This window comes from Cetorhinus maximus, chromosome 15 (genome assembly GCF_964194155.1).
Source record: "Cetorhinus maximus chromosome 15, sCetMax3.hap1.1, whole genome shotgun sequence".
NCBI lineage: Eukaryota > Metazoa > Chordata > Chondrichthyes > Lamniformes > Cetorhinidae > Cetorhinus > Cetorhinus maximus.
The window spans coordinates 90,614,470-90,639,597 of NC_135893.1; the positions used below are offsets into that span (position 1 = coordinate 90,614,470).

Genomic DNA, 25,128 nt, shown 5'->3' on the forward strand with positions numbered 1-25,128 from the left:
CCCACACCTATCACGATTACCTGAAGACTGATGCTTAGCCTCACCACAGATTGAGCCTCGTGCCTCGTATCCATATAACCACAAGCTGCGGGTATGAAGTGGATGCCCTGATGTAGCTTGCCAGTCAGGGCCTTAATTATTTTTTTTTTCATTTATGGGATATGGGCTTCACTGGCTGGGCCAGCATTTATTGCCCTTGAGAAGGTGTTGGTGAGCTGCCTTCTTGAACTAATGCAGCCCATGTGGTGTAGGTGCACCCACAGTGCTATAAGGAAGGGAGTTCCAGAATTTTGACCCAGCAACAGTGAAAGAATGGCGATATATTTCCAAGTCAGCATGATGAGTGACTTGCAGGAGAACTTCCGGGTGGTGGTGTTCCCATTTATCTGCTGCCTTTGTCCTTCTAGATGGTAGTGGTTGTGGGTTTGGAAGGTGCTATAGATGGTAGTGGTTGTGGGTTTGGAAGGTGCTATCTAAAGAGCCTTGGTGAATTCCTGCAGTGCATCTTGCAGATGGTACACACTGCTGCTACTGTTCTTTGCTGGTGGAGGGAGTGAATGTTCATGGATGTGGTGCTAATCAAGCGGGTTGCTTTGTCCTGGATGGTGTCAAGCTTCTTGAGGGTTGTGGCAGCTGCACTCATTCAGACAAGTGGGGAGTATTCCATCATATTCCTGACTTGTGCCTTGTAGATGGACAGGCTTTTGGGAGTCAGGAGGTGAGTTATTTGTCGCAAGATTCCTAGCCTCTGACTTGCTCTTGTAGCCACAGTATTTATATGACTAATCCAGTTCAGTTTCTGGTCACTGGTAACCCCTAGGATATTGATAGTGGGGGATTCAGTTATGGTAATGCCATTGAACGTCAAAGGGCAATGGTTGGAATCAGTCTTGTTGGAAATGGTCATAGCCTGGCACTTGTGTGGCGTGAATGTTACTTGCCACTTGTCAGCCCAAGCCTGGATATTATCCAGGTCTTGCTGCATTTGAACATGGACTGCTTCAGTATCAGAGGACTTGCAAATGGTGCTGAACATCGGGCAATCATCAGCGAACATCCCCACTTTTGACCTTATGATGGTAGGAAGGTCATTGATGAAGCAGCTGAAGATGGTTGGGCTGAGGACACTACCCTTAGGAATTCCTGCAGTGATGTCCTGGAGCTGAGATGACTGACCTCCAACAACCAGAACCATCTTTCTTTGTGCTAGGTATGATTCCAACCAGTGGGGAGTTTTCCCCTGATTCCCATTGACTACAGTTTTGCTTGGGCTCCTTGATGCCACACTCAGTCAAATGCTGCCTTGATGTCAAGGACAGTCACTCTCACCTCACCTCTGGAATTTAGCTCCTTTTGTCCATGTTTGAACCAAGGCTGTAATGAGTTGAGGAGCTGAGTGGCCTTGGCGGAACCCAAACTGGGCATCAGTGAGCAGGTTATTGCTAAGCAAGTGCCATTTGATAGCACTGTTGAAAACCTCTTCATTAATTTACCAATGATGGAAAGTAGACTGATGGGGCGGTAATTGGCCGCATTGGATTTGTCCTGCCTTTTATGTACAGGACATACCTGGGCAATTTTCCACATAGCCGGGTAGATGCCAGTGTTGTAGCTGTACTGGAACAGCTTGGCTAGAGGTACGGGAAGTTCTGGAGCACAAGTCTTCAGTACTATTGTCGGAATATTGTCAGAGCCCATAGCCTTTGCAGTATCCAGTGCCTTCAGCTGTTTCTTGATATCACATGGAGTGAATCAAATTGGCTGAAGACTAGTATCTGTGATGCTGGGGACCTCCGGAGGAGGCCGAGGTGGATGATCCACTCGGCATTCCTGGCTGAAGATTGTAGCAAATGCTTCAGCCTTATCTTTTGCACTGATGTGCTGGGCTCCCCCATCATTGAGGATGGGGATATTTGTGAAGCCTCCTCCTCCAGTGAGTTGTTTAATTCTCCATCACCATTCACACTGGATGTGGCAGGACTGCAGAGCTTAGATCTGATTCCTTGGTTGTGGGATCACTTAGCCCTGTCTATCACTTGCTGCTTATGCTGTTTGGCACACAAGTAGTCCTGTGTTATAGCTTCACCAGCTGACACCTCATTTTAAGGTATGTCTGGTGCTGCTCCTGGCATGCCCTCCTGCACTCTTCACTGAACCAGGGTTGATCCTCTGGCTTGATGGTAATGGTACAGTGGGGGGATATGCTGGGCCATTAGATTACAGATTGTGTTCAAATACAATTCTGCTGCTGCTGATGGTCCACAGCACCTCATGGATGCTGAGTCTTGAGTTCCCAGATCTGTTTGAAATCTATCCCATTTAGCACGGTGGTAGTGCCACACAACATGATGGCGGGTATCCTCAATGTGAAGGTGGGGCTTTGTCTCCACAACAACTGTGTGGTTGTCACTCCTACTGATACTGTCGTGGACAGATGCATCTGTGGCAGGTAGGTTGGTGAGGATGAGGTCAAGTATGTTTTTCCCTCTTGTTGGTCCCTCACCACCTGCCGCAGACCCAGTCTAGCAGCTATGTCATTTAGGACTCAGCCAGCTCGGTCAGTAGTGGTGTTACTGAGCCACTCTTGGTGATGGGCATTGAAGTCCCCCACCTAGAGTATATTCTGTGCCCTTGCCACCCTCAGTGCTTCCGCCAAGTCGTGTTCAACATGGAGGAGCACTGATTCATCAGCTGAGATGGGGACGGTACATGGTAATCAGCAGGAGGTTTCCTTGCCCATGTTTGACCTGATTCCATGAGACTTCATGGGCTCCGGAGTCGATGTTGAGGATTCCCAGAGCAACTCCCCCCCGACTGTATACCTCTGTGCCACCACCACTGCTGGGCCTATCCTGCCAGTGAGACCGGACGTACCCATGGGATGGTAATGGTGGTGCCTGGGACATTATCTGTAAGATATGATTCCAAGAGGATGACTATTTCAGGCTGTAGCTTGACTAGCCTGTGAGACAGCTCTCCCATTTGCAAAATCTCCTGTCCAGGGGTAGGTCCAGGGAGGGTTGGATGTGAATAGATTGGGGGTGAGTATGGGCTTGCAGAGGTCCCTTTAAGGCATTGTTTCCCAAACTTTTTCTCACTTTGACCCCATTTCGAGTCTTGAAAATTGCCAAGGAGTGGGTGGGGGGAATTTGCGAGAGCTGTGGAGTGGGGGATGTGTTTCAGAGATTTTCACTGGCTTTTGGGAGCAGGAACCAGGTCTCAAACATATGTCATTTCAGCCGTGGCCACCATAAGAAAAATGAGGATTTAAAGGGGCCTCTCAGATGTTAACATTCAGTCAGAGCTCCAGGGCAGCCATTCCTGCCTTGGACCTCACAACCCCAGAATCTCGTTGTGAAACCATTTTGAGGGTCGTAGCCCCCCAGTCTAAAGAGAAGCCCTGCTTTGAGGCCCTCTGTTTATTCTCCGGTAGACCAGGAAATACTGAGCAGAGGACGTGCAGTGCACTCTCTGCCCAGTTTATGCTGAATGTAACAGACTTAGCCCCTGGTTGACATATTCGAGGCATCCAACAATTTCAGATGGGGACCTTGGGCAATCGGAAATGGGTAGTCTGCACATTTGCGGGAAAAAAATGCCCCCCTCCCCCCAGCCCATGTTGAATCATACAGCACAGAAAGTCGGTATTCGGCCCATCATGCCTGAATGGCTCTTTGGATGAGCCATCCAATTGGTTCGCCTGCTCCTTCCCTGCTGTCCTCCAAATTGTTCCTCTTCAAGTGTACATTTAATTCCCTTTTGAAAGTTACCACTTCCATCACCTTTTAAGGCAATGCTTTACAGCCCATAACCACTCACAGCCTCAAAAAAAAAATTCTCCCCATCTCCACCCTTTGCTCTTTACTCACATTGTGCCCAATGGGCAGGAGTGACCTGGATCGATTTCTCCCTCAGTATCTCTCCGTCTTGACATCTGCTGATCTCCCAGTAACCTCCAGTCAATCGCTGAGAGCAAATGTTTGCTGTGGTGTCGCTGATCGCAGCTCCGACTGAGTTCCAGCTCTCACTCTTTTGAAAAATGCTGCATTTATTTTAAGCGACCAACTGTGTGAAATTATATCGACTGCAATCTTCCCGTCGTTACACAATGGAGTTTGCTTCCATTTGTCCTAAATGGAAAGAAAACACTCCCCCCTCATGATGACTCCTTAAATGAACTTTGTCATATTAATAGATATTGCCCCCCAAAGCACATTTCTGTTATTCTTTCTCTTATTGCAAAGGGTTTTATATATCTAACTTCTTGTGCCATTATTGATGCCCAAACATGTCATTCAAAACTTGCTGCTTCAGCAGATTTGCATTCCATCACTGTTATTCATGGAGGCCCCCTGGCTAGTTTATCTCAAGTCTGCCTTTAGCATTGCAGATTATAAGGATTTTCTTTCTCAAAAGTCTGTCCGGCTGATCAAGGGAAATAAATACAGGCTCTACAGACAGAAGCAGCCATTATATCTCAAAAGTTAGCAGAAGGTGTTAGTTGACAATGGAATCTGAAATGCTCTTTCTACAGAACACACAGAGATTCAGTTCCATGACCGACAGAGGGGGAAAACAGGAGAGGACAATGCAATAATGATACTGACATTGAATCATGGAATAATGTAGCACAGGAGTAGGCCATTCGGCCCATCGTGCCTGCGTTGGCTCTTTGGTAGAGCTATCCAATTCATCCCACTCATCAGCTCTTTCCCTGCGGCCCTGCATTTGTTTCCGCTTTCAAGTACTTACCCAATTCCCTTTTGAAAGTTACCACTGAATCTGCTTCCACCGCCCTTTCAGGCAGCACATTCCAATTCATAACAACTTACTGGGTGGAATTTTACAGCCCCATCATGGCAGGGGCTGGGCTGTAAAATGCAGTGAGTCATTCAAAAGACCATTGACTTTGGCGGGTCTGGAAAATCCCACCTGTAGGAGAGGCCATAAAATTCTACTCAGTGTGTTTAAAAAAAAATCTTCATGTAAAAGTAGGGAAAATCCCAAGATATTCTATAAGTACATCAATGGGAAGAGGATAACCAGGGAAAGAGTAGGGCCCATTAGGGACCAAGGGGGCAATCTATGGGTAGAGCCAGAGGACATCGGTAGAGTGTTGAACAAATACTTCGCATCCGTCTTCACCCAAGAGAATGAAGATGAAGGCATGGAACTCGAGGAGAGAGACTGCGAGGTTCTTGAGCAAATTAATATAGGGAGTGACAAGGTATTGGAGGTGTTGGCAGGCTTAAAAGTGGACAAATCTCCAGGTCCGGATGATTTGCGTCCCAGACTGCTGAGGGAGGAGATCGCAGGGGCTCTGACCCAAATTTTTAATTCCTCTCTGGCCACGGGGTAGGTGCCAGAGGACTGGAGAACAGCTAATGTGGTTCCGCTATTTAAGAAGGGTTGTAGAGGTAAGCCAGGGAGCTACAGACCAGTGAGTCTCACATCAGTGGTAGGGAAACTATTGGAGAAAATTCTGAAGGAGAGAATCTATCTCCACTTGGAGAGGTAAGGTTTGATCAGGGATAGTCAGCATGGCTTTGTCAGAGGGAGGTCATGCCTAACAAATTTGATTGAATTTTTTGAGGAGGTGACCAGGTGTGTAGATGAGGGTAGTGCAGTTGGTGTAGTTTATATGGATTTCAGCAAAGCCTTTGACAAGGTCCCACATGGGAGACTTATAGAGAAGGCAAATGCACATGGGATACAGGGTAATTTGATAAGGTGGATTCAAAATTGGCTTAGTTGTAGGAGACAGAGGGTGATAACAGAAGGCTGCTTTAGTGACTGGAAGCCCGTGTCCAGTGGCGTACCACAGGGATCTGTCCTGGGTCCCCTATTATTCGTCATTTATATAAACAACATAGGGGGCTATGTGGGGGGTAGGATTAGTAAGCTTGCGGAAGACACAAAGATTGGCCGGGTGGTTAACAGTGAGGTTGAGTGTCTTGGGCTACAGGAAGATATAGACGGGATGGTCAAATGGGCAGATATGTGGCAGATGGAATTTAACCCTGAAAAGTGTGAGGTGATACACTTTGGAAGGAGTAATTTGACAAGGAAATATTCAATGAATGACATAACACTGGGAAGTTCTGAGGAACAAAGGGACCTTGGTGTGTGTGTCCCTAGATCTCTGAAGGCAGAGGGGCATGTTAGTGGGGTGGTGAAAAATGCATATGGGACACTTGCCTTTATCAATCGAGGCATAGATTACAAAAGTAGGGAGATCATGTTGGAGTTGTATAGGACCTTGGTGAGGCCACAGCTGGAGTACTGTGTGCAGTTCTAGTTGCCACATTATAGGAAGGATGTGATTGCACTGGAGGGGGTGCAGAGGAGATTCACCAGGATGTTGCCTGGGATGAAACATTTAAGTTATGAAGAGAGTTTGGATAGATTTGGGTTGTTTTCGTTGGAGCAGAGAAGACTGAGGGGCGACCTGATTGAGGTGTACAAGATTATGAGGGGCATGAACGGGGTGGATAGGGAGCAGCTGTTCCCCTTAGTTGAAGGGTTAGTCACGAGGGGGCATAAGTTCAAGGCGAGGGGCAGGAGGCTTAGGGGAATGTGAGGAAAAACCTTTTCACCCAGAGGGTGGTGACGGTCTGGAATGCGCTGCCTGGGAGGGTGGTGGAGGCGGGTTGCCTCACATCCTTTAAAAAGTACCTGGGTGAGCACTTGGCATGTCATAAGATTCAAGGCTATGGGCCAAGTGCTGGTAAATGGGATTAGGTAGGTAGGTCAGGTGTTTCTCACGTGTCAGTGCAGACTCGATGGGCTGAAGGGCTTCTTCTGTACTGTGACTCTGTGATTCACGTCACCTCTGGTTCTTTTGCCAAGCACCTTAAACCTGTGTCGTTCGATTACTGATCTTTCTGCCACTGGGAACAGTTTCTCCTTATTTACCCTATCAAAACCATTCATGATTTTGAACAGATCTATCAAATCTCTCTTAGCCTTCTTGGCTTTAAGGTGAATAACCTCGGCTTTTCTGGTCTCTCCACATAACTGCAGTCCCTCATTCCTGGATACAGAGTGACTTTAACGTAGAAAATCTACCCAAGATGCTTTATAGAGGCACAATCAAAAATAATGGATGCAGAGCTGAACGTGGGCATATTATGAGGTGTGGCAAAAGCTTGGTCAAAGAGGAGTGTCTGAAAGGAGAGGGAGGGAAATACAGTGTTGGCTCTGCAGCTGAAACCCTGTCACCAATAATGGGACACAGGTAATGCAAAAGACCGAAGTGGGAGGAATGGAGAGTTTGTGCAGTGCTGGAGGAGGTGACAAAGATAAGGAGCATTCCATACACACTCTTAACTTTTATAATCTCTTTCTATGGTTTCATTTTCCATCAGCCATCTCACCGTCAGTCCATCTGCACAATCTCTTGTCTTCTGATTGCAGCAGATTGTGCAGAGAACAAAAACAATAATATGTCATTTTTATCTCACTAGACAGACCTGTATTCAGGAGCCTTGTTTGTACAAGTGTGCCTCGGATGGAATCTCTACCTCTCGACAGTTCTGATGCTGGTTGTCACAGCCCTCTACACCATAGCAGGTAGCAAGCCACTGGACTCTCAGTGTAAATCTGCTATATATCTGAAATATATTTATCAGGAGTTGTTGGGGATGCATAGTAAGTCTGCATGCAGTTGGGAAGAAAAGTGTTTGGAGTGTAATTCTGTTCATAGACAAGGGAGCACAGAATTTCCTCAGAGCTGTCCTGCTGCTGTAACTTAAGCCCAAAATCTCCGGTTTCCTCCACACTTCCGGCAACAGTATGGCCTCCAAGTGGAAGTAGTTGCAAGGAAGTTGGTCTTGCACCTGACACAATAACTTGTCTTTGGCTCTTTGACAAATAAGGGTTGCCAATCCTCCAGGATTTCATTGGAAGCTGCAGGAGTTAAGGAATAACCTCCAGGCCTCTGCTGTGGGGACCCAGAGAGTAAAATCAGAACAGCATTAAATAAATTGTGTTTCTCTTTGAAAAAAAACTTTTGAACACTTCTGTCTATTAGTTATAAAAGTATTGGGAAAAGGGAAAAGAAAAAGTTGATTGACAGTCAAGAATCATCCGACCAGGCAATGAAGAGTCCGTTCACTTTCCAGTTAGGGCTGGGCACCATGAGTATGGACGCGTTGGATGACCAACAGTGGGGGAGGGGAGACAGCCAGTCATGCAATGGCATCTCCAGGAAAATGTCCAACCAGATTTGGTGCATCTTTAAACAAGTTAGTCTTAAGTAATGTCTCGTTTATAAAATTCTCACCCTTTCCTCTCAATGTCTTCCATGTTTGCACCACCCTCTTAGCTCTGTAATCTCCTCCAGACCCACAACCATCTGATGAGATATCTGTGCTCCTCCAATGTTGGTCTCTTATGAACCTCTGGTTTTAATTGCTCCAGCACTGGCATCTGTGCCTTCAACTATCAAGGCCCTAAGTTCTGGAATTTCCTCCTTAACCCTCTCTGCCTCTCTTTCCTCCTGGTAGTGCTGCTTAAAATCCACCTCATTGACCAGACTTTTGGTCATCTGCCCTAACATCCTCTTATGTGGCTTGGTGTTAAATAAGACATTTTGTCATGTTAAAGGCACTGTATAAATGCAAGCTGTTGGTATTTTTATGCAAGCGTAATGTTAAGCACTCTTTGCACTTTACAAATGCTGAGCTGTATTTGAAGACCATAAGCGTACAATGCTAATGACTCAAACTAACAGTACTGATGTACGTTAATCCTTTCTAAAGATGCTTTTGGCTTTATCCATGTTAGTATCTCCTGCTCACAAAAGTTATACTCTATTATAATCCAATTATATGCCAAGAAAGGTTATTTTATGGCAATTGTAATTATTTGCTTATTTGGTGTTTAATTACAGAGGTGGCAATCTTATAATCCCTAGTATGATGAATAAAAGTGGATATTTTTTCCTTTAGTTTAAAACATTGAATTAAATAACATATCAGTCTGTCACCTGGGTCAATTGTTCGAGACTGTTTTCTCTGCCAAATGTGTGTGTGTGTGTGTGTGTGTGTGTGTCTAAGAGCCCTAGCGTGACTGTCCTCTATCTTAATGTGTTTGCAATTACTGGAGAAGTATTTGATTTATTAATAGCTGTATATCTCAGTAGGTGGTTAAGTACACTTGGCTTGTTCCTTTATCCCGGGGTATTTTGGCATCAAGCCAGCAAAGGGCGTCATGGGAAAGTGGTATGAATGGGTGGAGCTGAACTCATAGTCATGAAAGGTTGTCAGGGATTGGATATTGACAAACTCCAGGTGATGCCACCTTTGGTCGCCTGCCCTAACATGGCTTGGTGTCAATTTGTCTCCGATTGTACTCCCATGAAGCTCCTTGGGACATTTTAAGATGTTAAAACTGTTGTATAAATGCAAGTTGTTGTTCTTGATGATGTAGAAACATGGGAGCAGGAGTAGGCTATTCAGCCCATCAAGCTTGTTCCATCCTTCAGTTAGATTATAGCCCATCTATATCTTAGTTCTATATACCTAAATTAGTTTTGTTACTCTTAATGCCCTTGCCTAATAAAAATCCATCAAAGTTGAAATTTTCAATTGACCTCCCCAGTACCCTTTGTGGAAAGAAGTGCTTCCTGACATTACCTTTGAATAACCATCTCTAAGTTTAATGCTGTGTCTCCTTGTTCTGGACTTTCCCACCAGAGAAAATTGTTTCCCTCCACCTACCCTGCCATTCCTTCCTGTGTTCCTTTGTTAAGAGCCAGGATGCCTGAGGGATACAAGAATTTCCTTAAAAATGGGAGAACTTTAAGCATGAGCACTCAGTAATTTTGCATCTTTAACGTGTAGTTAGCAGGATTGTCTAATGTTGTTATTCCCATTGGACCGGTCAAGATGATTACAGCTTTGTGTATTGCAAGTAATGATAATCAAGTGCCATGTGGTGAACTGGCACACCCTATGTTATTTTGGATATGCACTAGGACATCTTTGCATCATAATAGTGCTAGGTAAATAATGGAAACAAGGAACTGCATTCTTCTGCCGCTGTTCCCCATCCCAAAGCACTTTGTAGATATTGAGCAATTTTGAAGTGTTGTAATGTTAGAAACACTGGGCAGAATCTTGTGTCCTCTCCCATGGCAAGTTTGGTGGTGGGGTGGGAGGGGCAATTAATCAGATGGGAGGGTTGCTGATGGAGACCATACCCTGATTAAGACCATAGTGGGTAGGCTCATGGACAGCCTCCTGTCTCGTCACCAATTGAGGCCCTTAAGTGGGCAAGTAATGCCCAGTTCAGGGCCTCAATCTGCCACCACTGGTATTAACCCAGCGGCTGGTGGGGACTCTGGAATGCTGGTGGGCATGCGAGGGACATGACAAACAAACCCTGGTGGCCGGAGGTGGGGTGGGGGGAGGGCAGGGGGATGGGAGGTCCCTCATTCAAAGGCACTTAGTGCCTGATCAAGAAACCTGCCATCGGGAGTGGAGGGGTCTGCTGAGAGCCGCCCTGCTGCTCTTGCTGCTGACCTCTGTCTGCCATCCCCACCCCGTGACCCCCTTCCCACCATCTGTAGGCCTGTGCCTGAGGCCCTTCTCGATCCAAGGCCTTGGGTATGTGTCGTACCGGCAGCAGCCACCGCCTCCTCCTGTAGCACTGCTGAGCACAGAAGAGCTTCTGACCTCTGATTGGCTGGCAGCTCTGGGCAGGCGGGATCCTTGATCCTGGGGGAAGGCCTATTGCTGGCCTGTTAAGTGCCTGAATGCACGAGGTGCAGCAGGTCTTCCTGAAAAGAGGTGACGAGGAAGGGAAAGTCGCTGACTTTCCAGTCCACTGTTGGGAGCTCTGTTGCCGCCACAAGATTCTGACCACTATGACCAATTTTGCACACAGCAAGGTCCCACAAACAGCAACAAAATAAAAGACCAGATAATCTGTTTTTGTTTTAACGTGTTGTTTGCGGGAAAATTGTTGGCCACAGTACCAGGAACCTCCCCTGCTCTTCTAGACCCACCCAAAATAGCAGACAGGCATTCAATTTAATCTTTCATGTAAAAAAAAAAGTACCTCCGACGGCACGACACTCCTTCAGTTCTGAACTAAAATGTCCGCCTAGATCATGTGTTCAAGTTGCTGGAGTGGGGCTTGATCCCACAACCTTTGACTGCGAGGCAAAAATGATACCCACTAAACCACAGCTGACAGCTTGTGCAGTACGTTGTTGTTTGGTGAGATTTTTGCAATTAAAATTTTGTTGGAGCTTTCTCATTTTATACTTAACATTATAACCGATTATAAAATGGTAAATTTGAGATGCACTAATTCTGTCCCCTCCCATCTTATTCCACCACCCCCCACCCCCTTACAGTTGGTGCTTAACTTGTGATGAAGAGCTGATTAAAGCCTGTAATTATCAAGAACTAATCATCAGACTACAGGGTGATGCAATGGAGGCATTCACTCATTTATATAGGACCAGGCACTGGATTTTCAGTTTGGGGTCTGGATCCTGATGTCAGGTTCAAATGTGGGCCCTGACCCTGTACCAAGTCAGAAGTAATCAGCTGACACAATTTCTGTAGGGCTAGCTAATTAATGGCCAGAGGGCGTGCGTGGCATCCAGTTAAAGATGGCGGGCAAGCACTTGACATTAGAGGGCAATAGGAAGACCACCATCAGTGAAAGAGCTGCAGCCTGCTGTTGCAGGTAAGAGGGAGGGCATCCTCTCACTGCCTCAAGATGGAGGGGCCCTCTCCGTGCATTTAAAATTAAAAATGACCACAGCTGCCAGACTGCCTTTTGTGGAGGGGGCAGAATATAGCTGCAGCTGTGGCCATTTTTTCATCACTGGCAGTGGTGGGGGTGGGGTGAGGGTGGTATTTAAAAACAATTCAGAGCATCGTGAGGCTGCCTCCTCTCACTGGCTGTGTTTTGGCCACTGCAGGTGGCACAGGAGAGGGTTTTAATGGACTCCTTAACTGGCTTAATGGTCTACCTGCTGTTTGCAAACATGGCTGGGAGTCCAGACTGTGCCTGAGAACTGGTACCCCAGCCGACAACAGGAAATTCCGAACATGCCCGCCTGCCTCCATTCCCGCCTGCCTCCATTCCCGCCTGCCTCCATTCCCGCCTGCCTCCATTCCTGGTCTCATCTTGCAACTAAAATCCTGTCCCAGATTTCTGACAATGCTCCAGATCTGCCTGGATGCAGACTGTTTCTTTATATTCCTTAAGAACATAGACTACACACTCTAGACTGTTTACACTCAACAAATGCAACAGAAGCAGGGAATTTTTTTCCCATTTGAAGACGTGCAAGGGCAGAGACTGCTGAACTTTACGGCAGATGTTTTCTAGGCCCTGGGTCACTGATGAAGCTCACAGAGAAACTGGAAACCAATGGATGCTTTGCCTGAAATTTGCCCTCCACTTCGTACTGAGATTTAGAACAACCATGAGATTTGGTGGTCCTAAATAAATCAGTTTCATCTTGGCAGCAGGATAATACATTGGGGCAGAAATTGGTTTGTAAGTTGATTTGTAAATTGGTTGCAACATGTCCGCAAAGCACTCCCATTTAGCAGGGGATGGCCACCAAACCTGTGAACACTTGGTTCCACAGCTAAATTTGTGGGGACCAAATGTTTAACCTCTCGGTCACAGATTAAAAACAGGCGTTAGGCCTCTGGTTTAAGTTAATTGGGGGCCTAAAGCCTTTTGAATGGACACTTGAGGAATCATTTCCCGATTAGTTCTCGGAAATCTCCCAGCCCCCATGGCTTACATTGGGTCAAAGAGTTGACTACAAAGGGTAGGGTTTACAGGATTTTTTTTTTTAGGCACTATATGTGACTCCAGGTCCACGGCTACTCGGTTCACCCTTAATTGCCATTCATTGGTACCTAAAATGGCTACCACCTATCCAAGAAGAAGGCTCATCACCCCCTCAGGTTCGGGGACGGGCAATAAATGCCGCTCTTGTTAGCGATGCCCACATCCTGAGAATTAATTTAAAAAAACCAGGGCCTCTCCTCTTGATAGAATCTAAGAATAGCCCCGCGTCCCCACCGCCCTGTCTATCCTCCCACCCCTGAGCATGCATTTGGCAGTAAGGTTGCAGTACAACTTTAACAAAACCTGGTGAGATTAGTTTAATTGACGTGGAGAACGTAGTTTCAAACAGCTGAAAAAGTATCGCTTTAACTAACTAAAATTAGATTTGCCAACCAATAATTGGTTTTAATTGCTGCTTTTTTTTTTATTTTATGGGCTGTTGCTAGTAAAGATAGGCTGGTAATATAACCTCACGCTAGCAGTCCCCACAGGCCGGATTGTAAAATTAATTCTTATTGATTCGGAAATACTCTTTTTAAAAATTCATTCATGGGGTGTGGGACAGCATTTATTGCCCATCCCTAATTGCCCTTGTTCAGAGGGCATTTAAGAATCAACCACATTGCTGTGGGCCTGGAGGCAGATTTCCTTCCCTAAAGGGCATTAGTGAACCAGATGGGTTTTTACAACAATTGCCCCATGGTCATCATTAGACTTTTAATTCCAGATTTATTTTTATTGAATTCAAATATCTGCTGTCATGGGATTTGAACCCAGAGCATTACCCTGGGTCTCTGGATTATTAGTCCAGTGACAATACCACTACGCCACTATGCAATCTTCCTGCTAATTAACAAGCCTTTTAATCAGGCCTGTGTCAGGCTGGACCCATCAAAGCTCATTCACTTTTATTTGGACAGGGAAGGTGGGGTAGGGAGGAAGACTGCAACTCTTTTTTTTTTAAAGATATCTCATTTTTTTGTGGCGGTAGAACTAACTCCAAACAATTCCTTGATGTTAGCAGTTCTGTGGTTAGCAGATGTCAAAAACTTGTTAAAATGGATGTTTAGAATTACCTGATGGAAGTACTAATAAGTACCTGCCCGCAACCTTGAGTATTTTCAAGATTCAAGCTTTATTAAGTCCTTGAAGAAGATATGCTGAGTATGAGCATAACACCTGAAGCAATAGAAATATGATCACAAAGGTCAGATATGTGACATTGATGAATGACAGAAATTCCCTGCTCGTCCAGCCTAGCCCTAAAATAAAATGCGCAGCAACTTTTTGAAAAATTATCTGCCTACATTGCTTGTTTTGTTTGAATTCCGTCATTGTCTCTTCAGTATATGAAGACAGACCTGTCAATTTGAATTTGTGAAGACCTCCAATTATCTGCCTTTACACAAAACGACATCACAATCCTGCAATTGCAAATGATGATATGATTGCAACTGTCTTGAGTGGGGGATCTGAAACAGGCACCTTCAAAATCCAGACCAGGGTCAAGAAAGGCTCTGTGATAGACGCCTTACTATTTTCAATCTACTTGGCAGTGGCTATTCACCTCATAAAGGATCAACTACCCTCTGGTGTCAGTATTAAATACTGTCTAGACAAAAAATTCTTTAACCTCAGTCGCCTCCGTACAAAAACTTAACTGATCACCATAGGTATACAAGACCAGTTTGCGGATGATGGCCATATCGTTGCCCACTCTGCACCAGTTTTGCAAACCACTTTTCAATTCCACATACAAGAAACTCAACCTGTTCTTGAATGTTGCCAAAGCCAAACTCGTATATCAACCTGTACCTGGTCAGCCAAACACTCCACCTCCCATATATATTGAAGGTGAGACTTTGGAATATGTTGAGCACTCGCCAGACCTTGGCAGCTACCTCTCTCAAAAGGCCACCATTGAAGAGGGGATCCAACGCCATGGGCAGAATATTGCGCTCGACGGGCAGGCACGTGCCCGACCCGAACCAGCACAAAATGATGCGCGATGACATCGGGCGAGTGTCCCGACATCATCGCGCACTTGCGCAATATTTTGGCCAGCCGGGGCGTACGGGAGTCCGCAGTGCGCCCACTGACAATTAACAGGCCTGTTAAGGCCATTAGAGTATTAATTAAATGAAAATTTTCACTGCCTGCCCAACCTTACGGTTGGCGGGCAGGCGAAAAGGCCAAGTGGCCTTTGCATTTTTTTAGGAAACCTCATCCACGGGCAGGATGAGGTTTCCAACAGCAATTAAAAATAAAATAAAAATGTTAACTTTTCATTAACATGTCGCTGCTCATTCCACACTCACCCTCTTCCCCACCCCCGCCACCTCACAAAGGCAGCGCTGAGCGCTGCAGCACGCGATTCACGCTAGCTGGCCATTAATTGGCCAGCCAGCGTGAAATGGCGGCCGCAGCCCGATCGCGGGCGACGGTCTGATTCGCGGCCGCTCCCGCTCGCCCCTGCCGAGCTCGTCCGAAGGCCGGATAATCCTGGTCCATATCGACTGCGCCAACTTAGCCTTCTACAAACTGCAGCAACAAGTGTTTGGCAGCAAAGACCTCCGCAAGTCAACAAATGTCCTTGTGTACAGAACGTCATCATGCTCCTGTACTGCAGTGAGATCTGGACTGTGTATCAGTGACACATAAGGACATTAGAGAAATTCCATCAGCAATGTCTGCTGCATCCTCCAGATTCAAATTGGAGGACCATCGAACAAACATTAGTGTCCTTCATGAAGCCAGCTCCACAAACATTCAGGCAAAACTCTTGCAAAATCAACTGGACATTTAAAAAATGTCTCCCCTACTAAGACCTGTTTCCTTATCTCTCAAATGGGTGATGTTCCAGGGGAGGATAAAGCAAATGTTTCTAAGATACTCTGAAGTTCTCCTTGAAGCAGGCAGTACTGAGAGTAATGATTGGGAGGAGCTTGCTACCAATCGTTCAGAATGGTGATAACTCGTCCATCAAGCTGCATCAAGCAAGTCTTAATGATGAGGCAGAGTGGTGGCAGATAAGGAAAGAAAAGAATGCAAATCCTGCTCTCTGGATCCGCTACCTCATGGGACATCCTGCCCTATGCGCCCAGCCAAGCATCGGCCTACTTGGTCACATGAAGACCGATTGCAGAAATTAGCCACCTGAGTATACCACATCCCCGAATTGAGGGACAGTCAACGCTGATGCAGTCAGTACAAAATTGATTTTTGTTTTTAAATCCTTAGCAGCTTCTCGTCTTCTGGGAATTTTGCGGAAACTGATTCATCTGGATCAGGAGAAGTTGCTTGAACTCAGACAGTCAACCAACTCGGAGGACCTCCAAGCCCTTTCTGGCATTTCTCCTGTGCAGGCAATTGCGAATTCAGGATTTCAGTTCCTTTGAACCTATGACTGGATTTGGCTGGTCAGTTAAGGTTAAAGTTTTTGGTTCCTTTAACGTTATTTACTTTGCCTGCGAAGAGATGGATTGCATTACAACAACAACACAATGCAGCAAATACCCTTATGTGAGAAAAATGTGGCAGCTTTTTTGAATTTGAAGCACGGATTTGGGGAGGGAGCTGCAATTTCCCGCTTCTGGCCCATTTTTGAACAGGCTGGATTGGGGTGGGATGGGTGATCTATTAAGATCACTCAGCGACAGGTCTCCCAGCTGAGAAGTCAGCCCCCCCCAACAGCAGACTGTTCTGCAATTTAAACCCCCGCCACCACCTACAGCCATGATTGGCTGAGGGCCATAACTGTGGCCATTGCACATCTTGTGGGGGATGGGGAGGGGGGTCATGTGACAGCCTAGCACCTTTGGCCTCTTGGCATATTAAGTATTTAAAAAGTCTTCGGAGGTCGCCTCCATCTCAAGGCACCCTTTCTTTTCCCACCTACTTGAGCAGCACCCACCTCTGACAGTGGGACTGCTGATCTGTCAGTGTTGAAGGGCCTTCTATCGGTCCTCGAGCCTCGAGGGCCCACCCACTGTCCTTAACTGCCCAAGGCTCCAAGAGGCGGCCACTTAATTGGTTGCTTCCTCAAAAGTTGATAAGGGATCCACCACCAGCATTTCAGAGTTCCCGACCCGAAATTCAGCCCAGAACCCAAGTTTTCCTTGTGAAAGGAAACAAAGGCTTGCATTTACGTAGCGCCTTTCAGGACCTCAGGATGTCTCGGGCGCTTTACAGCCATTGCTTCACTTTTGAAGTTTAGTCACTTCAAATGTAGCAGCAATTTGCACAAGGCAAGCTCCCAGTAATAACTGTGCTAATGACCAGATAACCTGTGATAGTGATTCTGTTTGAGGGATAAACATTGGCCAGGGCACCAGGGGTAACTCTTTTGCTCCTCTTTGATAAAGTGTCATGGGATCTTCTAGGTCCAGCTGGGAGGGCAGGCAAGGCCTCAGTTTATCATCACATCTAAAACACAGCACCTCTGGCAGTGCAGCACCCCCTCCTTGCTACACTAGACTGGTGGCTTTGATTTTTGTGCTCAAGTCTTGAGGTGAGGACTTGAAACCCCAGCCTTCCAACACAGAGCCAAGAGTTCTACCCACTGAGTCACAGCTGACACATTGTATGCAGGGAATATTTACATCAAAACCATGTCACTACTTGTTCCACATGTCAGCCTTGAGGTGTCAATTTTCTTTGTGGGGGGGGGCAGTGCTGTGTCAATTTTTTCAAAGCTTCTTTTCTAGAGAGGCAAGGCAACAATTCTCTTGTATTGCTACAATTAAGGACGTATCCTGGTAAGTTATAAGCTTTCCATTCAGAATGACACAGCCAATTACTTGAAGCCATTGCTAATCTTTTTATTTAATGATAAACAACGTAGGCAGATATATTATCAGGTGTCAGCAAGGCTATTTAGAATTGCACGCCCAGATTACCTCGTTGGGTAAATGTGGCACTTATTGTGCCTTACGCCGAAAGGAGTTTAATGGCTTTGTCTTATTCTGGTTTTATTTTCCTTTTTTTTTAAAAACCTAGGAACAGAAGTAGCCCATTCAGCCCCTCAAGCCTGTTATTCTGTTAGATCGTGGCTAATTTGTACCTCAACTCCATTTACTCCACATCCCTTGATATCTTTAACTAAAAAAAAGAGACCTATCTCAGTCTGGAAAGCTCCAACTGTCCCAGCAACCTGATCTCTTTGGAGGAGAAGATCTCCAGATTTCAAGAATTTAATGTTCCTCGTACCTGTGTTGCTGGAGAATTTTTTAAAATATAAATTAGAGAGTCAATGCCGTGCCGGCCTAGATTTTGCGTTCAAGCCTCTGGAGTGGGTCTCACAACCTTCTACAATCTTCTGTTTCAGAGGCAAGGCTGCTACCACTGAGCCACAGACATGTAGCGATAAGAGAAGCAGTTGCTGCGGGTTTGCATTATTCACGATGCATTCATTGTCTGGGAAGGAAGAGTCAGCCTTCAGACTTCAATATAATATCATGACAGATTAATGATATGTAACATTGCTCAGTTCTCGATTACAATGGCCAGATTGCTTGCACATTTTGGCATTGTGGTAATCTTAGATTCTGGTGGTTTTACAATATGTGCGTCTGGGATTTTTATATAATAAGTGCCCTCCCCTTTTCAGATTTTTCTTCAGATTTTCCCAGACCAAACATTGACCCAGCTGAGTCAACAGATTCACAGCTCATTGACAGCATTCTGCTCATGCTTTAACTCCTTATGCTGTATGATGGAATGATGCTGTTTCCCTGATCCCTCCCTCCCTCTCTGAAGCAAGCCTTGCTAGCAGGATTGCGTTGCAAGTCTTTGATTGCCTCAAACCAAACGTATAGAAGATCTATTTGCTAAACAACAATAGTGACAACACAAAAGAAAACCTAATTGGTTGTGACATGTTTGGGCATGTGATGTGTTACCAAATAATTGCAAGTTCTTTCTTTTGAATCGCTAAAAAAAAATTAAGATCACAGAAAAGCCTTCCCCTCCCAGCCAGAGGAAAGAACTTGCAGTTATCGAAACCCTCTTCACAAACTCAGCATGTTCCCGAAGCACTTTACAGTACAAAGTACTTTGCAATGAAGTACATTTAAAGTGTTGTCACTGTTGTAATGTAGGAAAAATGGCAGCCAATTTGGACACAGCAAGATCCCACAAACAGCTATATGACAATAACTGATAATCTGTGTTTAATTGATATTGGTTGAGGGTAAGTGATGGACAGGACACCAGAGGAAACTTGTTTGCTCCTCTTTGAGTAGTGTCATGTGATCTTATACATCTAACTGAGAGGGTAGATAGGGCCTCGGTTTAATGTCTCACCCAAAGACAGCACCACCAGCAATGTAGCTTTCCCTCCATGTTGCACCGGAAGTGTCGGCTTGTATGTTGCGCTCTAGACACTAGAGTGTAACTTGAACTCACAACCTCAGAGGCAAAAATGCTATTGATTAAGCCTAGGCTGAAAGTCGCTACCAATGTCACTGTGAAAAGCTAACAAAAACATTTCGGCAATTTGTAAAAGCTTGTTTCTAACTTTACTAATCCATGTCCTTTGAGGACAACAATTATTTTTGTTGGAAAACATTGGCACGTCCAAAATATTCAAAAGTTGTTAGCTCAAACAAACTGAGTGTTGCAGTATAGCCAACCCCCTTTTCTTGTTGTAAGGGAAAAAAAGACATGTCACACTGTGTTGGTTAATGGTTTCTGGTTAACAATCCCTTTGCATCTCACTGGCTCTGATCTTGAGATGAGAAAGGTTTCTCCCTCTGGCTCCTTTCCCATACCTTTTACCTGATTGACCAGGTGTGTTACTCTGTTCTTGCTCTTCGTTGGAAAGGAAACCATCAACTAACCATGCCTATTAGTCATGTTCTACGCAACCTGCATTTGCTGTTTAAAAATTTTAACTCCACTTGAGCTGAATATTTGTTTTCAGGGTGGATAAATCTAATTGTGTAAAACATGATCCCATTGTGCAATTTTCTTTCCATTTTACCCACAGGGGATTCTTGCTGTAAGTTACAATTGATAGGAAATTGAACTGGAGATGCTTAGATATATGATACTAAGTTCCTTCTCTTTTTTTTTTAACTCTTTTCTAACTCTCAGCAGATCTATACCAATAACTCATTTGAATGATGTCTTGATGAATTCCCCTGAGGAGAAGCGGGTTAGTTATCAACATCTTTATCAGATGGAGACAAATAGCTGAATCATTCATAGATTCAGGCAATTCTGGCATGCAACCAGACATGACAATTTGAAATGGCTGCTCTAGCAGGAGTTAGTTGACTCAAGTCCCAAAGGCTCACTTGAATTACATGTATAAATGACAGTTAGTCTCAGGATAAGAAGAAGACAACAGATGGAGGGAGATGAGAGGAAATTTCTTCAGATAGTTGTGAGTCTTTGGACTGAACAGGCCAACTCTAGCCCCACAGATCTTTGGGCACATGGGACAGGAGGCCCCATGAGGCAGTGGGATCTGAAGTGCAGGATTTGTTTTCTCTTCTTTTCCTTCTCTGCCTCATCATTAAGACCCTGTGACTCAAAGCGTGATGTGGCTTGATGGACAAGTTGTCACCATTCTGAATGATTGCGGGGGTAGGCAAACAGCTCCCAGTCCAGCGCTCCAAGGAAGGATTCATAGCATCTATGAAGCATTTTCTTTGTCCTCCCCTGGAACGTTAGCTATTTGAGAGAGACAACAGGACCAGGGGAGACAGTTTTTGGCCATCCGGACACAGTGTCCAGTCCAACTAGTTGATTTTGTTTGAAGACCCATGGCAGAAACGCATGACCCTGAGGAGCCGTCATGCTCAAATCAAAGGAATGCTGATAATGACAAATCTTTGGAATCTGTCATCAATATATTTTTGGAATCTAAGGGAACCAATAAATATGGGGGGCAGGTGGGAAAGTAGGGTCAGGGTGAAGGCTCAACCATAATCTTATCAAATGGTAGAGCAGGCTTGAGAAAGCATATGGCCTACTCCTGCTCCTATTTCTTACGTTCTCACTTGAGGAAGACAAGAATGGGGAAACATGGGAGCAAAGAAGTAATTAGAATGGAAGAAGGTTCATTTGGAGTATAAACACCAGCATAAAGCTCTTGGGCTTTTAAAGGTGTACTATAAATGTAACTTCTAATTGTTGAATGACCTGTTTCTGTGCTGTGGGCTCTGGAGGATTGTAGAATCAAATAGCACTGAAGGAGGACATTTGGCCCATTGTGCCTGTGCCAGCTCTTTGAAAGAGCTATACGATTGTCCCACTTCTGTGGTCTTTCCCCAGAGCCCCACGCTTTTTTTTCCCCCCTTTTCAAATCTATACCTGTAACCATTGGCCTTTTAAAAGTGACTATTGAATCTTCTCCCACCAACTTTTCAGGCCATACATTCCAGATCCTAACCACTACAGGTGGAACACTTTCAAGATATAAAACTACCTTCGGTTTTTTCAATATCTCCCTTCAACCAGAACCCAGCTAGAAAAACAGTTGCACTGAACAACTGCTTCACAATTGGACAGCAGAACAAAGCTCGCCCTTGCTACTTATACATTACAAATAGCAGTTTCTAACTGAAAACGATCTCCAAGTATTCACTGCACAATGAACAAGATCAATTGCTCATTGTGAATTCGAAGCTGCCTATGGAATTCTACACGCGTATCAATAAATTCTGTTGCATTATTGATTAGAAGAGAATGTTTCATCATATTCCTGCAACCCACTTCCCCCTCACAACAACTTGGGATTTATATAACATCTCTTATGCAATAAAATGTCCCAAAATGCTTCAGAGGCATTATCAGACACAATTTGACACAAAGCCACATAAGATCTCTTAAGGTGGGGAAATGCAGCATTTTCTACAGAGTTTTTCACATATTTTTAAAAACTTACCTTTTCAGTTGCTTTTTTTGGAGCAGGAATCAGATCTCAAGCATTTGCCATTATGTCATGCCTACCACTAAAAAGAGCGAGGATTTAAAGGGGCCTCGCAGCTGTTAACATTCAGTCAGAGCTCCATGACAGCCATTGATGCTACAGAGATCGCAACCACAGAATCTCGTCTTGTGACCCCAAGATCACAACCCCCGGTTTGGGAGGCCCTGGAGTGAAGTGTTTATTGATAAAAGTAGTCAAGCCTGTGTCATTTTCTACAGGGCAGGGTGTTATTTCCCCACCTGTCAACCAGACCCGACTGGAAGCAGTCAGCAAATCTGCTACCTTGGATCTATGATGAAAGACAACCTGCCTCTTAACAGAGTGCTCAGTACATGCATTGGAAAAGCAATCCCGACTTTGGCTGACTAATTAAATGGGCCTGGAAAAACAACAAACAGACCCGGAGGACCAAGACACTTACCTGCAAGGCCTGTACCCTCAGTACATTTCTGTATGCAGTGAAGCCCGGACAACTTACACCTACCAAGAAAAAAAAAGGCTCAATGACTTCCACCTCCAGAGTCTATGAAGCATCCTCAGCATCTCACGGAAAATCACCAACGAAGCAGTCCTTTCTAGGGCAAACATAACAAGCATGCTAGCACTAATCAAGCAAAGAAGGGTTCACTGGCTTGGGCATTTGCACAGGTTGGAAGATGGCCGCACCTGCAAGGATATGGTATACAGGGAGGTAGCCGGTGCCAAGAGACCAGCAGGGTTCCCAAAGCTTTGATTCAAGGATGCTGTCGAAAGAGATATAAAATACCTCAATATCAATCATGACAAGTTGGAAACTCTAGCTGACGATCGATGCAAATAGTGACAGCAGCTGTGTGTAGGGGTTCACCGCCGTGAGGACATGTGATTTCGGAAGCTGTGAAGCAGATGCTAGCCCTGAAAACAAGGTGTCAGCGGAGATTATGCCGCACAACTGGCAAGGAGCAATTACATGTGTGGCATATGTGGCCAGACTTTGGGTGGGATTTTGCGACCCAGCCCACCGCCAGGATCGCCCAGCCCTGCCGAAAGTCAATGGACTTTTGGCTGGTCTGAGGAATCCCCCACAACCGGTCCTGCCTTGGCGGAGCCAGAAAATCCCGGCCTTTGCCCTTCCAGAATCGGCTTGTTCAAGATTCGGTTTGTTCAGCCATCAAAAGAAGTGCAGCAGATGATCTCACCCGATCTTACCAAAGTTCTGGGGCTGCATTCCCGTAATTGCTAAGCGATCCCACAACCGACGGATCAGATCTAAGCTCTGTAGTCCTGCCACATCCAGTCGTGAATGGTGGTGGATAATTAAACAACTCGCTGGAGGAGAAGGCTCCACAAATATCCCCATCCTCAATGATGGGGGAGCCCAGCACATAAGTGCAAAAGATAAGGCTGAAGCATTTGCAGAAATCTTCAGGCAGAAGTGCCGAATGGATAATCCATCTCAGCCTCCCCCCGCCCCCACCCCCCCCCACCTCCGCCCACCAGAGGTCCCCAGCAGCCAGTCTTCAGCCAATTCGATTCGCTCCATGTGAAATCAAGAAATGGCTGAAGGCACTGGATAGTGCAAAGGCTATGGGCCCTGACAATATTCCAGCAATAGTACTGAAGACTTGTGTTCCACAACTTGCCGCACCCCTAGCCAAGCTGTTCCAGTACAGCTACAACACTGGCATTCACCCGGCTACATGGAAAATTGCCCAGGTATGTCCTGTACACAAAAAGCAGGACAAATCCAACTTGGTCAATTACCGCCCCAACAGTCTACTCTCCATAATCAGTAAAGTAATGGAAGGGGTCATCAACACTGCTATAAAGCAGCACTTGCTTAGCAATAACCTGCTCACTGACACCCTGATTGGGTTCCGCCAGGGCCACTTAGCTCCTGACTTCAATACAGCCTTGGTTTAAACATGGACAAAAGAGCTGAACTCCTGAGGTGAGGTGAGAGTGACTGCCCTTGACAGCAAGACTGCATTTGACAGAGTGTGGCATCAAGGAGCCCGAGCAAAACTGGAGTCAATGGGAATCAGGGGGAAACCTCTCCACTGGTTGGAGTCATACCTAGCATTAAGGAAGATGGTTGTGGTTGTTGGAGGTCAGTCAACTCCAGGATATCACTGCAGTAGTTCCTCAAGGTAGTGTTCTCGATCCAACCATCTTCAGCTGCTTCATCAATGACCTTCCTTCCATAAGGTCAGAAGTGGGGATGTTCACTGATGATTGCACAATATTCAGCACCATTCGCGACTCCTCAGATACTGAAGCAGTCCATGTCCAAATGCAATGAAACCTGGACAATATCCAGGCTTGGACTGACAAGTGGCAAGTAACATTCATGCCACATGAGTGCCAGGCAATGACCATCTCCAATAAGATAGAATCTAACCATCGCCCCCTGACCTTCAATGGCATTATCATCACTGAATCCCCATCTATCAACATCCTGGGGGCTTACCATTGACCAGAAACTGAACTGGACAAGCCATATAAATACTGTGGCTACAAGAGCAGGTCAGAGGCTGGGAATCCTGTGATGAGTAACTCACCTCCTGACTCCCCAAAGCCTGTCCACCATCTACAAGGCACAAATCAGGAGTGTGATGGAATACTCCCCACTTGCCTGGATGAGTGCAGCTCCAACAACACTCAAGAAGCTTGACACCGTCCAGGACAAAGTGCCCACTTGATTGGCACCACACCCACAAACATTCACTCCCTCCACCACCGACGCACAGTAGCAGCAGTGTGTACCATCTACAAGATACACTGCAGGAAATCAGCAAGGCTCCTTAGACAGCACCTTCCAAACCCACGACTACTACCACCTAGAAGGACGAGGGCAGCATATAGATGGGAACACCACCAACTGAAAGTTCCCCTCCAAGTCACTCACCATCCTGACTTGAAAGTATATCGCCGTTCCTTCACTGTTGCTGGGTCAAAATCCTGGAACTCCCTACCTAACAGCACTGTGGGTGTACCTACACCAGATGAGCTGCATTGGTTCAAGAAGGCAGCTCAGCACCACCTTCTCATGGGCAACTAGGGATGGGCATTAAAAAAAAGTCTCTCGCAAATGGAAGGATGCCAATCATTCATCCTCCCACATTGATGCTTTGTATGTCAGCAATGAAAATGTGTTTGTCAGGAGTACAATTATCTATGCTATTAGTAGCCTGGAGCTTTCCATAGAAAATTGTTAGAACAGGCCCCACACCAGCAATTAAGCAACCTTATAGCAAATACTGAGAAAATAGTCTTCTGTACCTGCCACAAACTCAGTTCCATAACCACTGACTCCATCACTCTTCCTGGCAGCCGCCTGAAGCTAAGCCAGGCTGTTTGCAACCTCGGTGTCAAATTGA

At 45.6% G+C, this 25,128-nt stretch overlaps 1 protein-coding gene across 2 annotated transcripts in view; it reads left to right on the top strand.

Annotated features, from left to right (window-relative positions):
• slc5a10 (solute carrier family 5 member 10) overlaps positions 1 to 25,128 on the top strand; it is a 128,088-nt gene that overhangs the window by 21,929 nt on the left and 81,031 nt on the right. For both annotated transcript variants that reach the window (XM_078558941.1, XM_078558942.1), the window contains one exon: positions 7,467 to 7,572. In XM_078558941.1, coding sequence (XP_078415067.1) covers positions 7,467 to 7,572 — 106 coding nt within the window. The remainder of the gene's footprint in view (positions 1 to 7,466; positions 7,573 to 25,128) is intronic.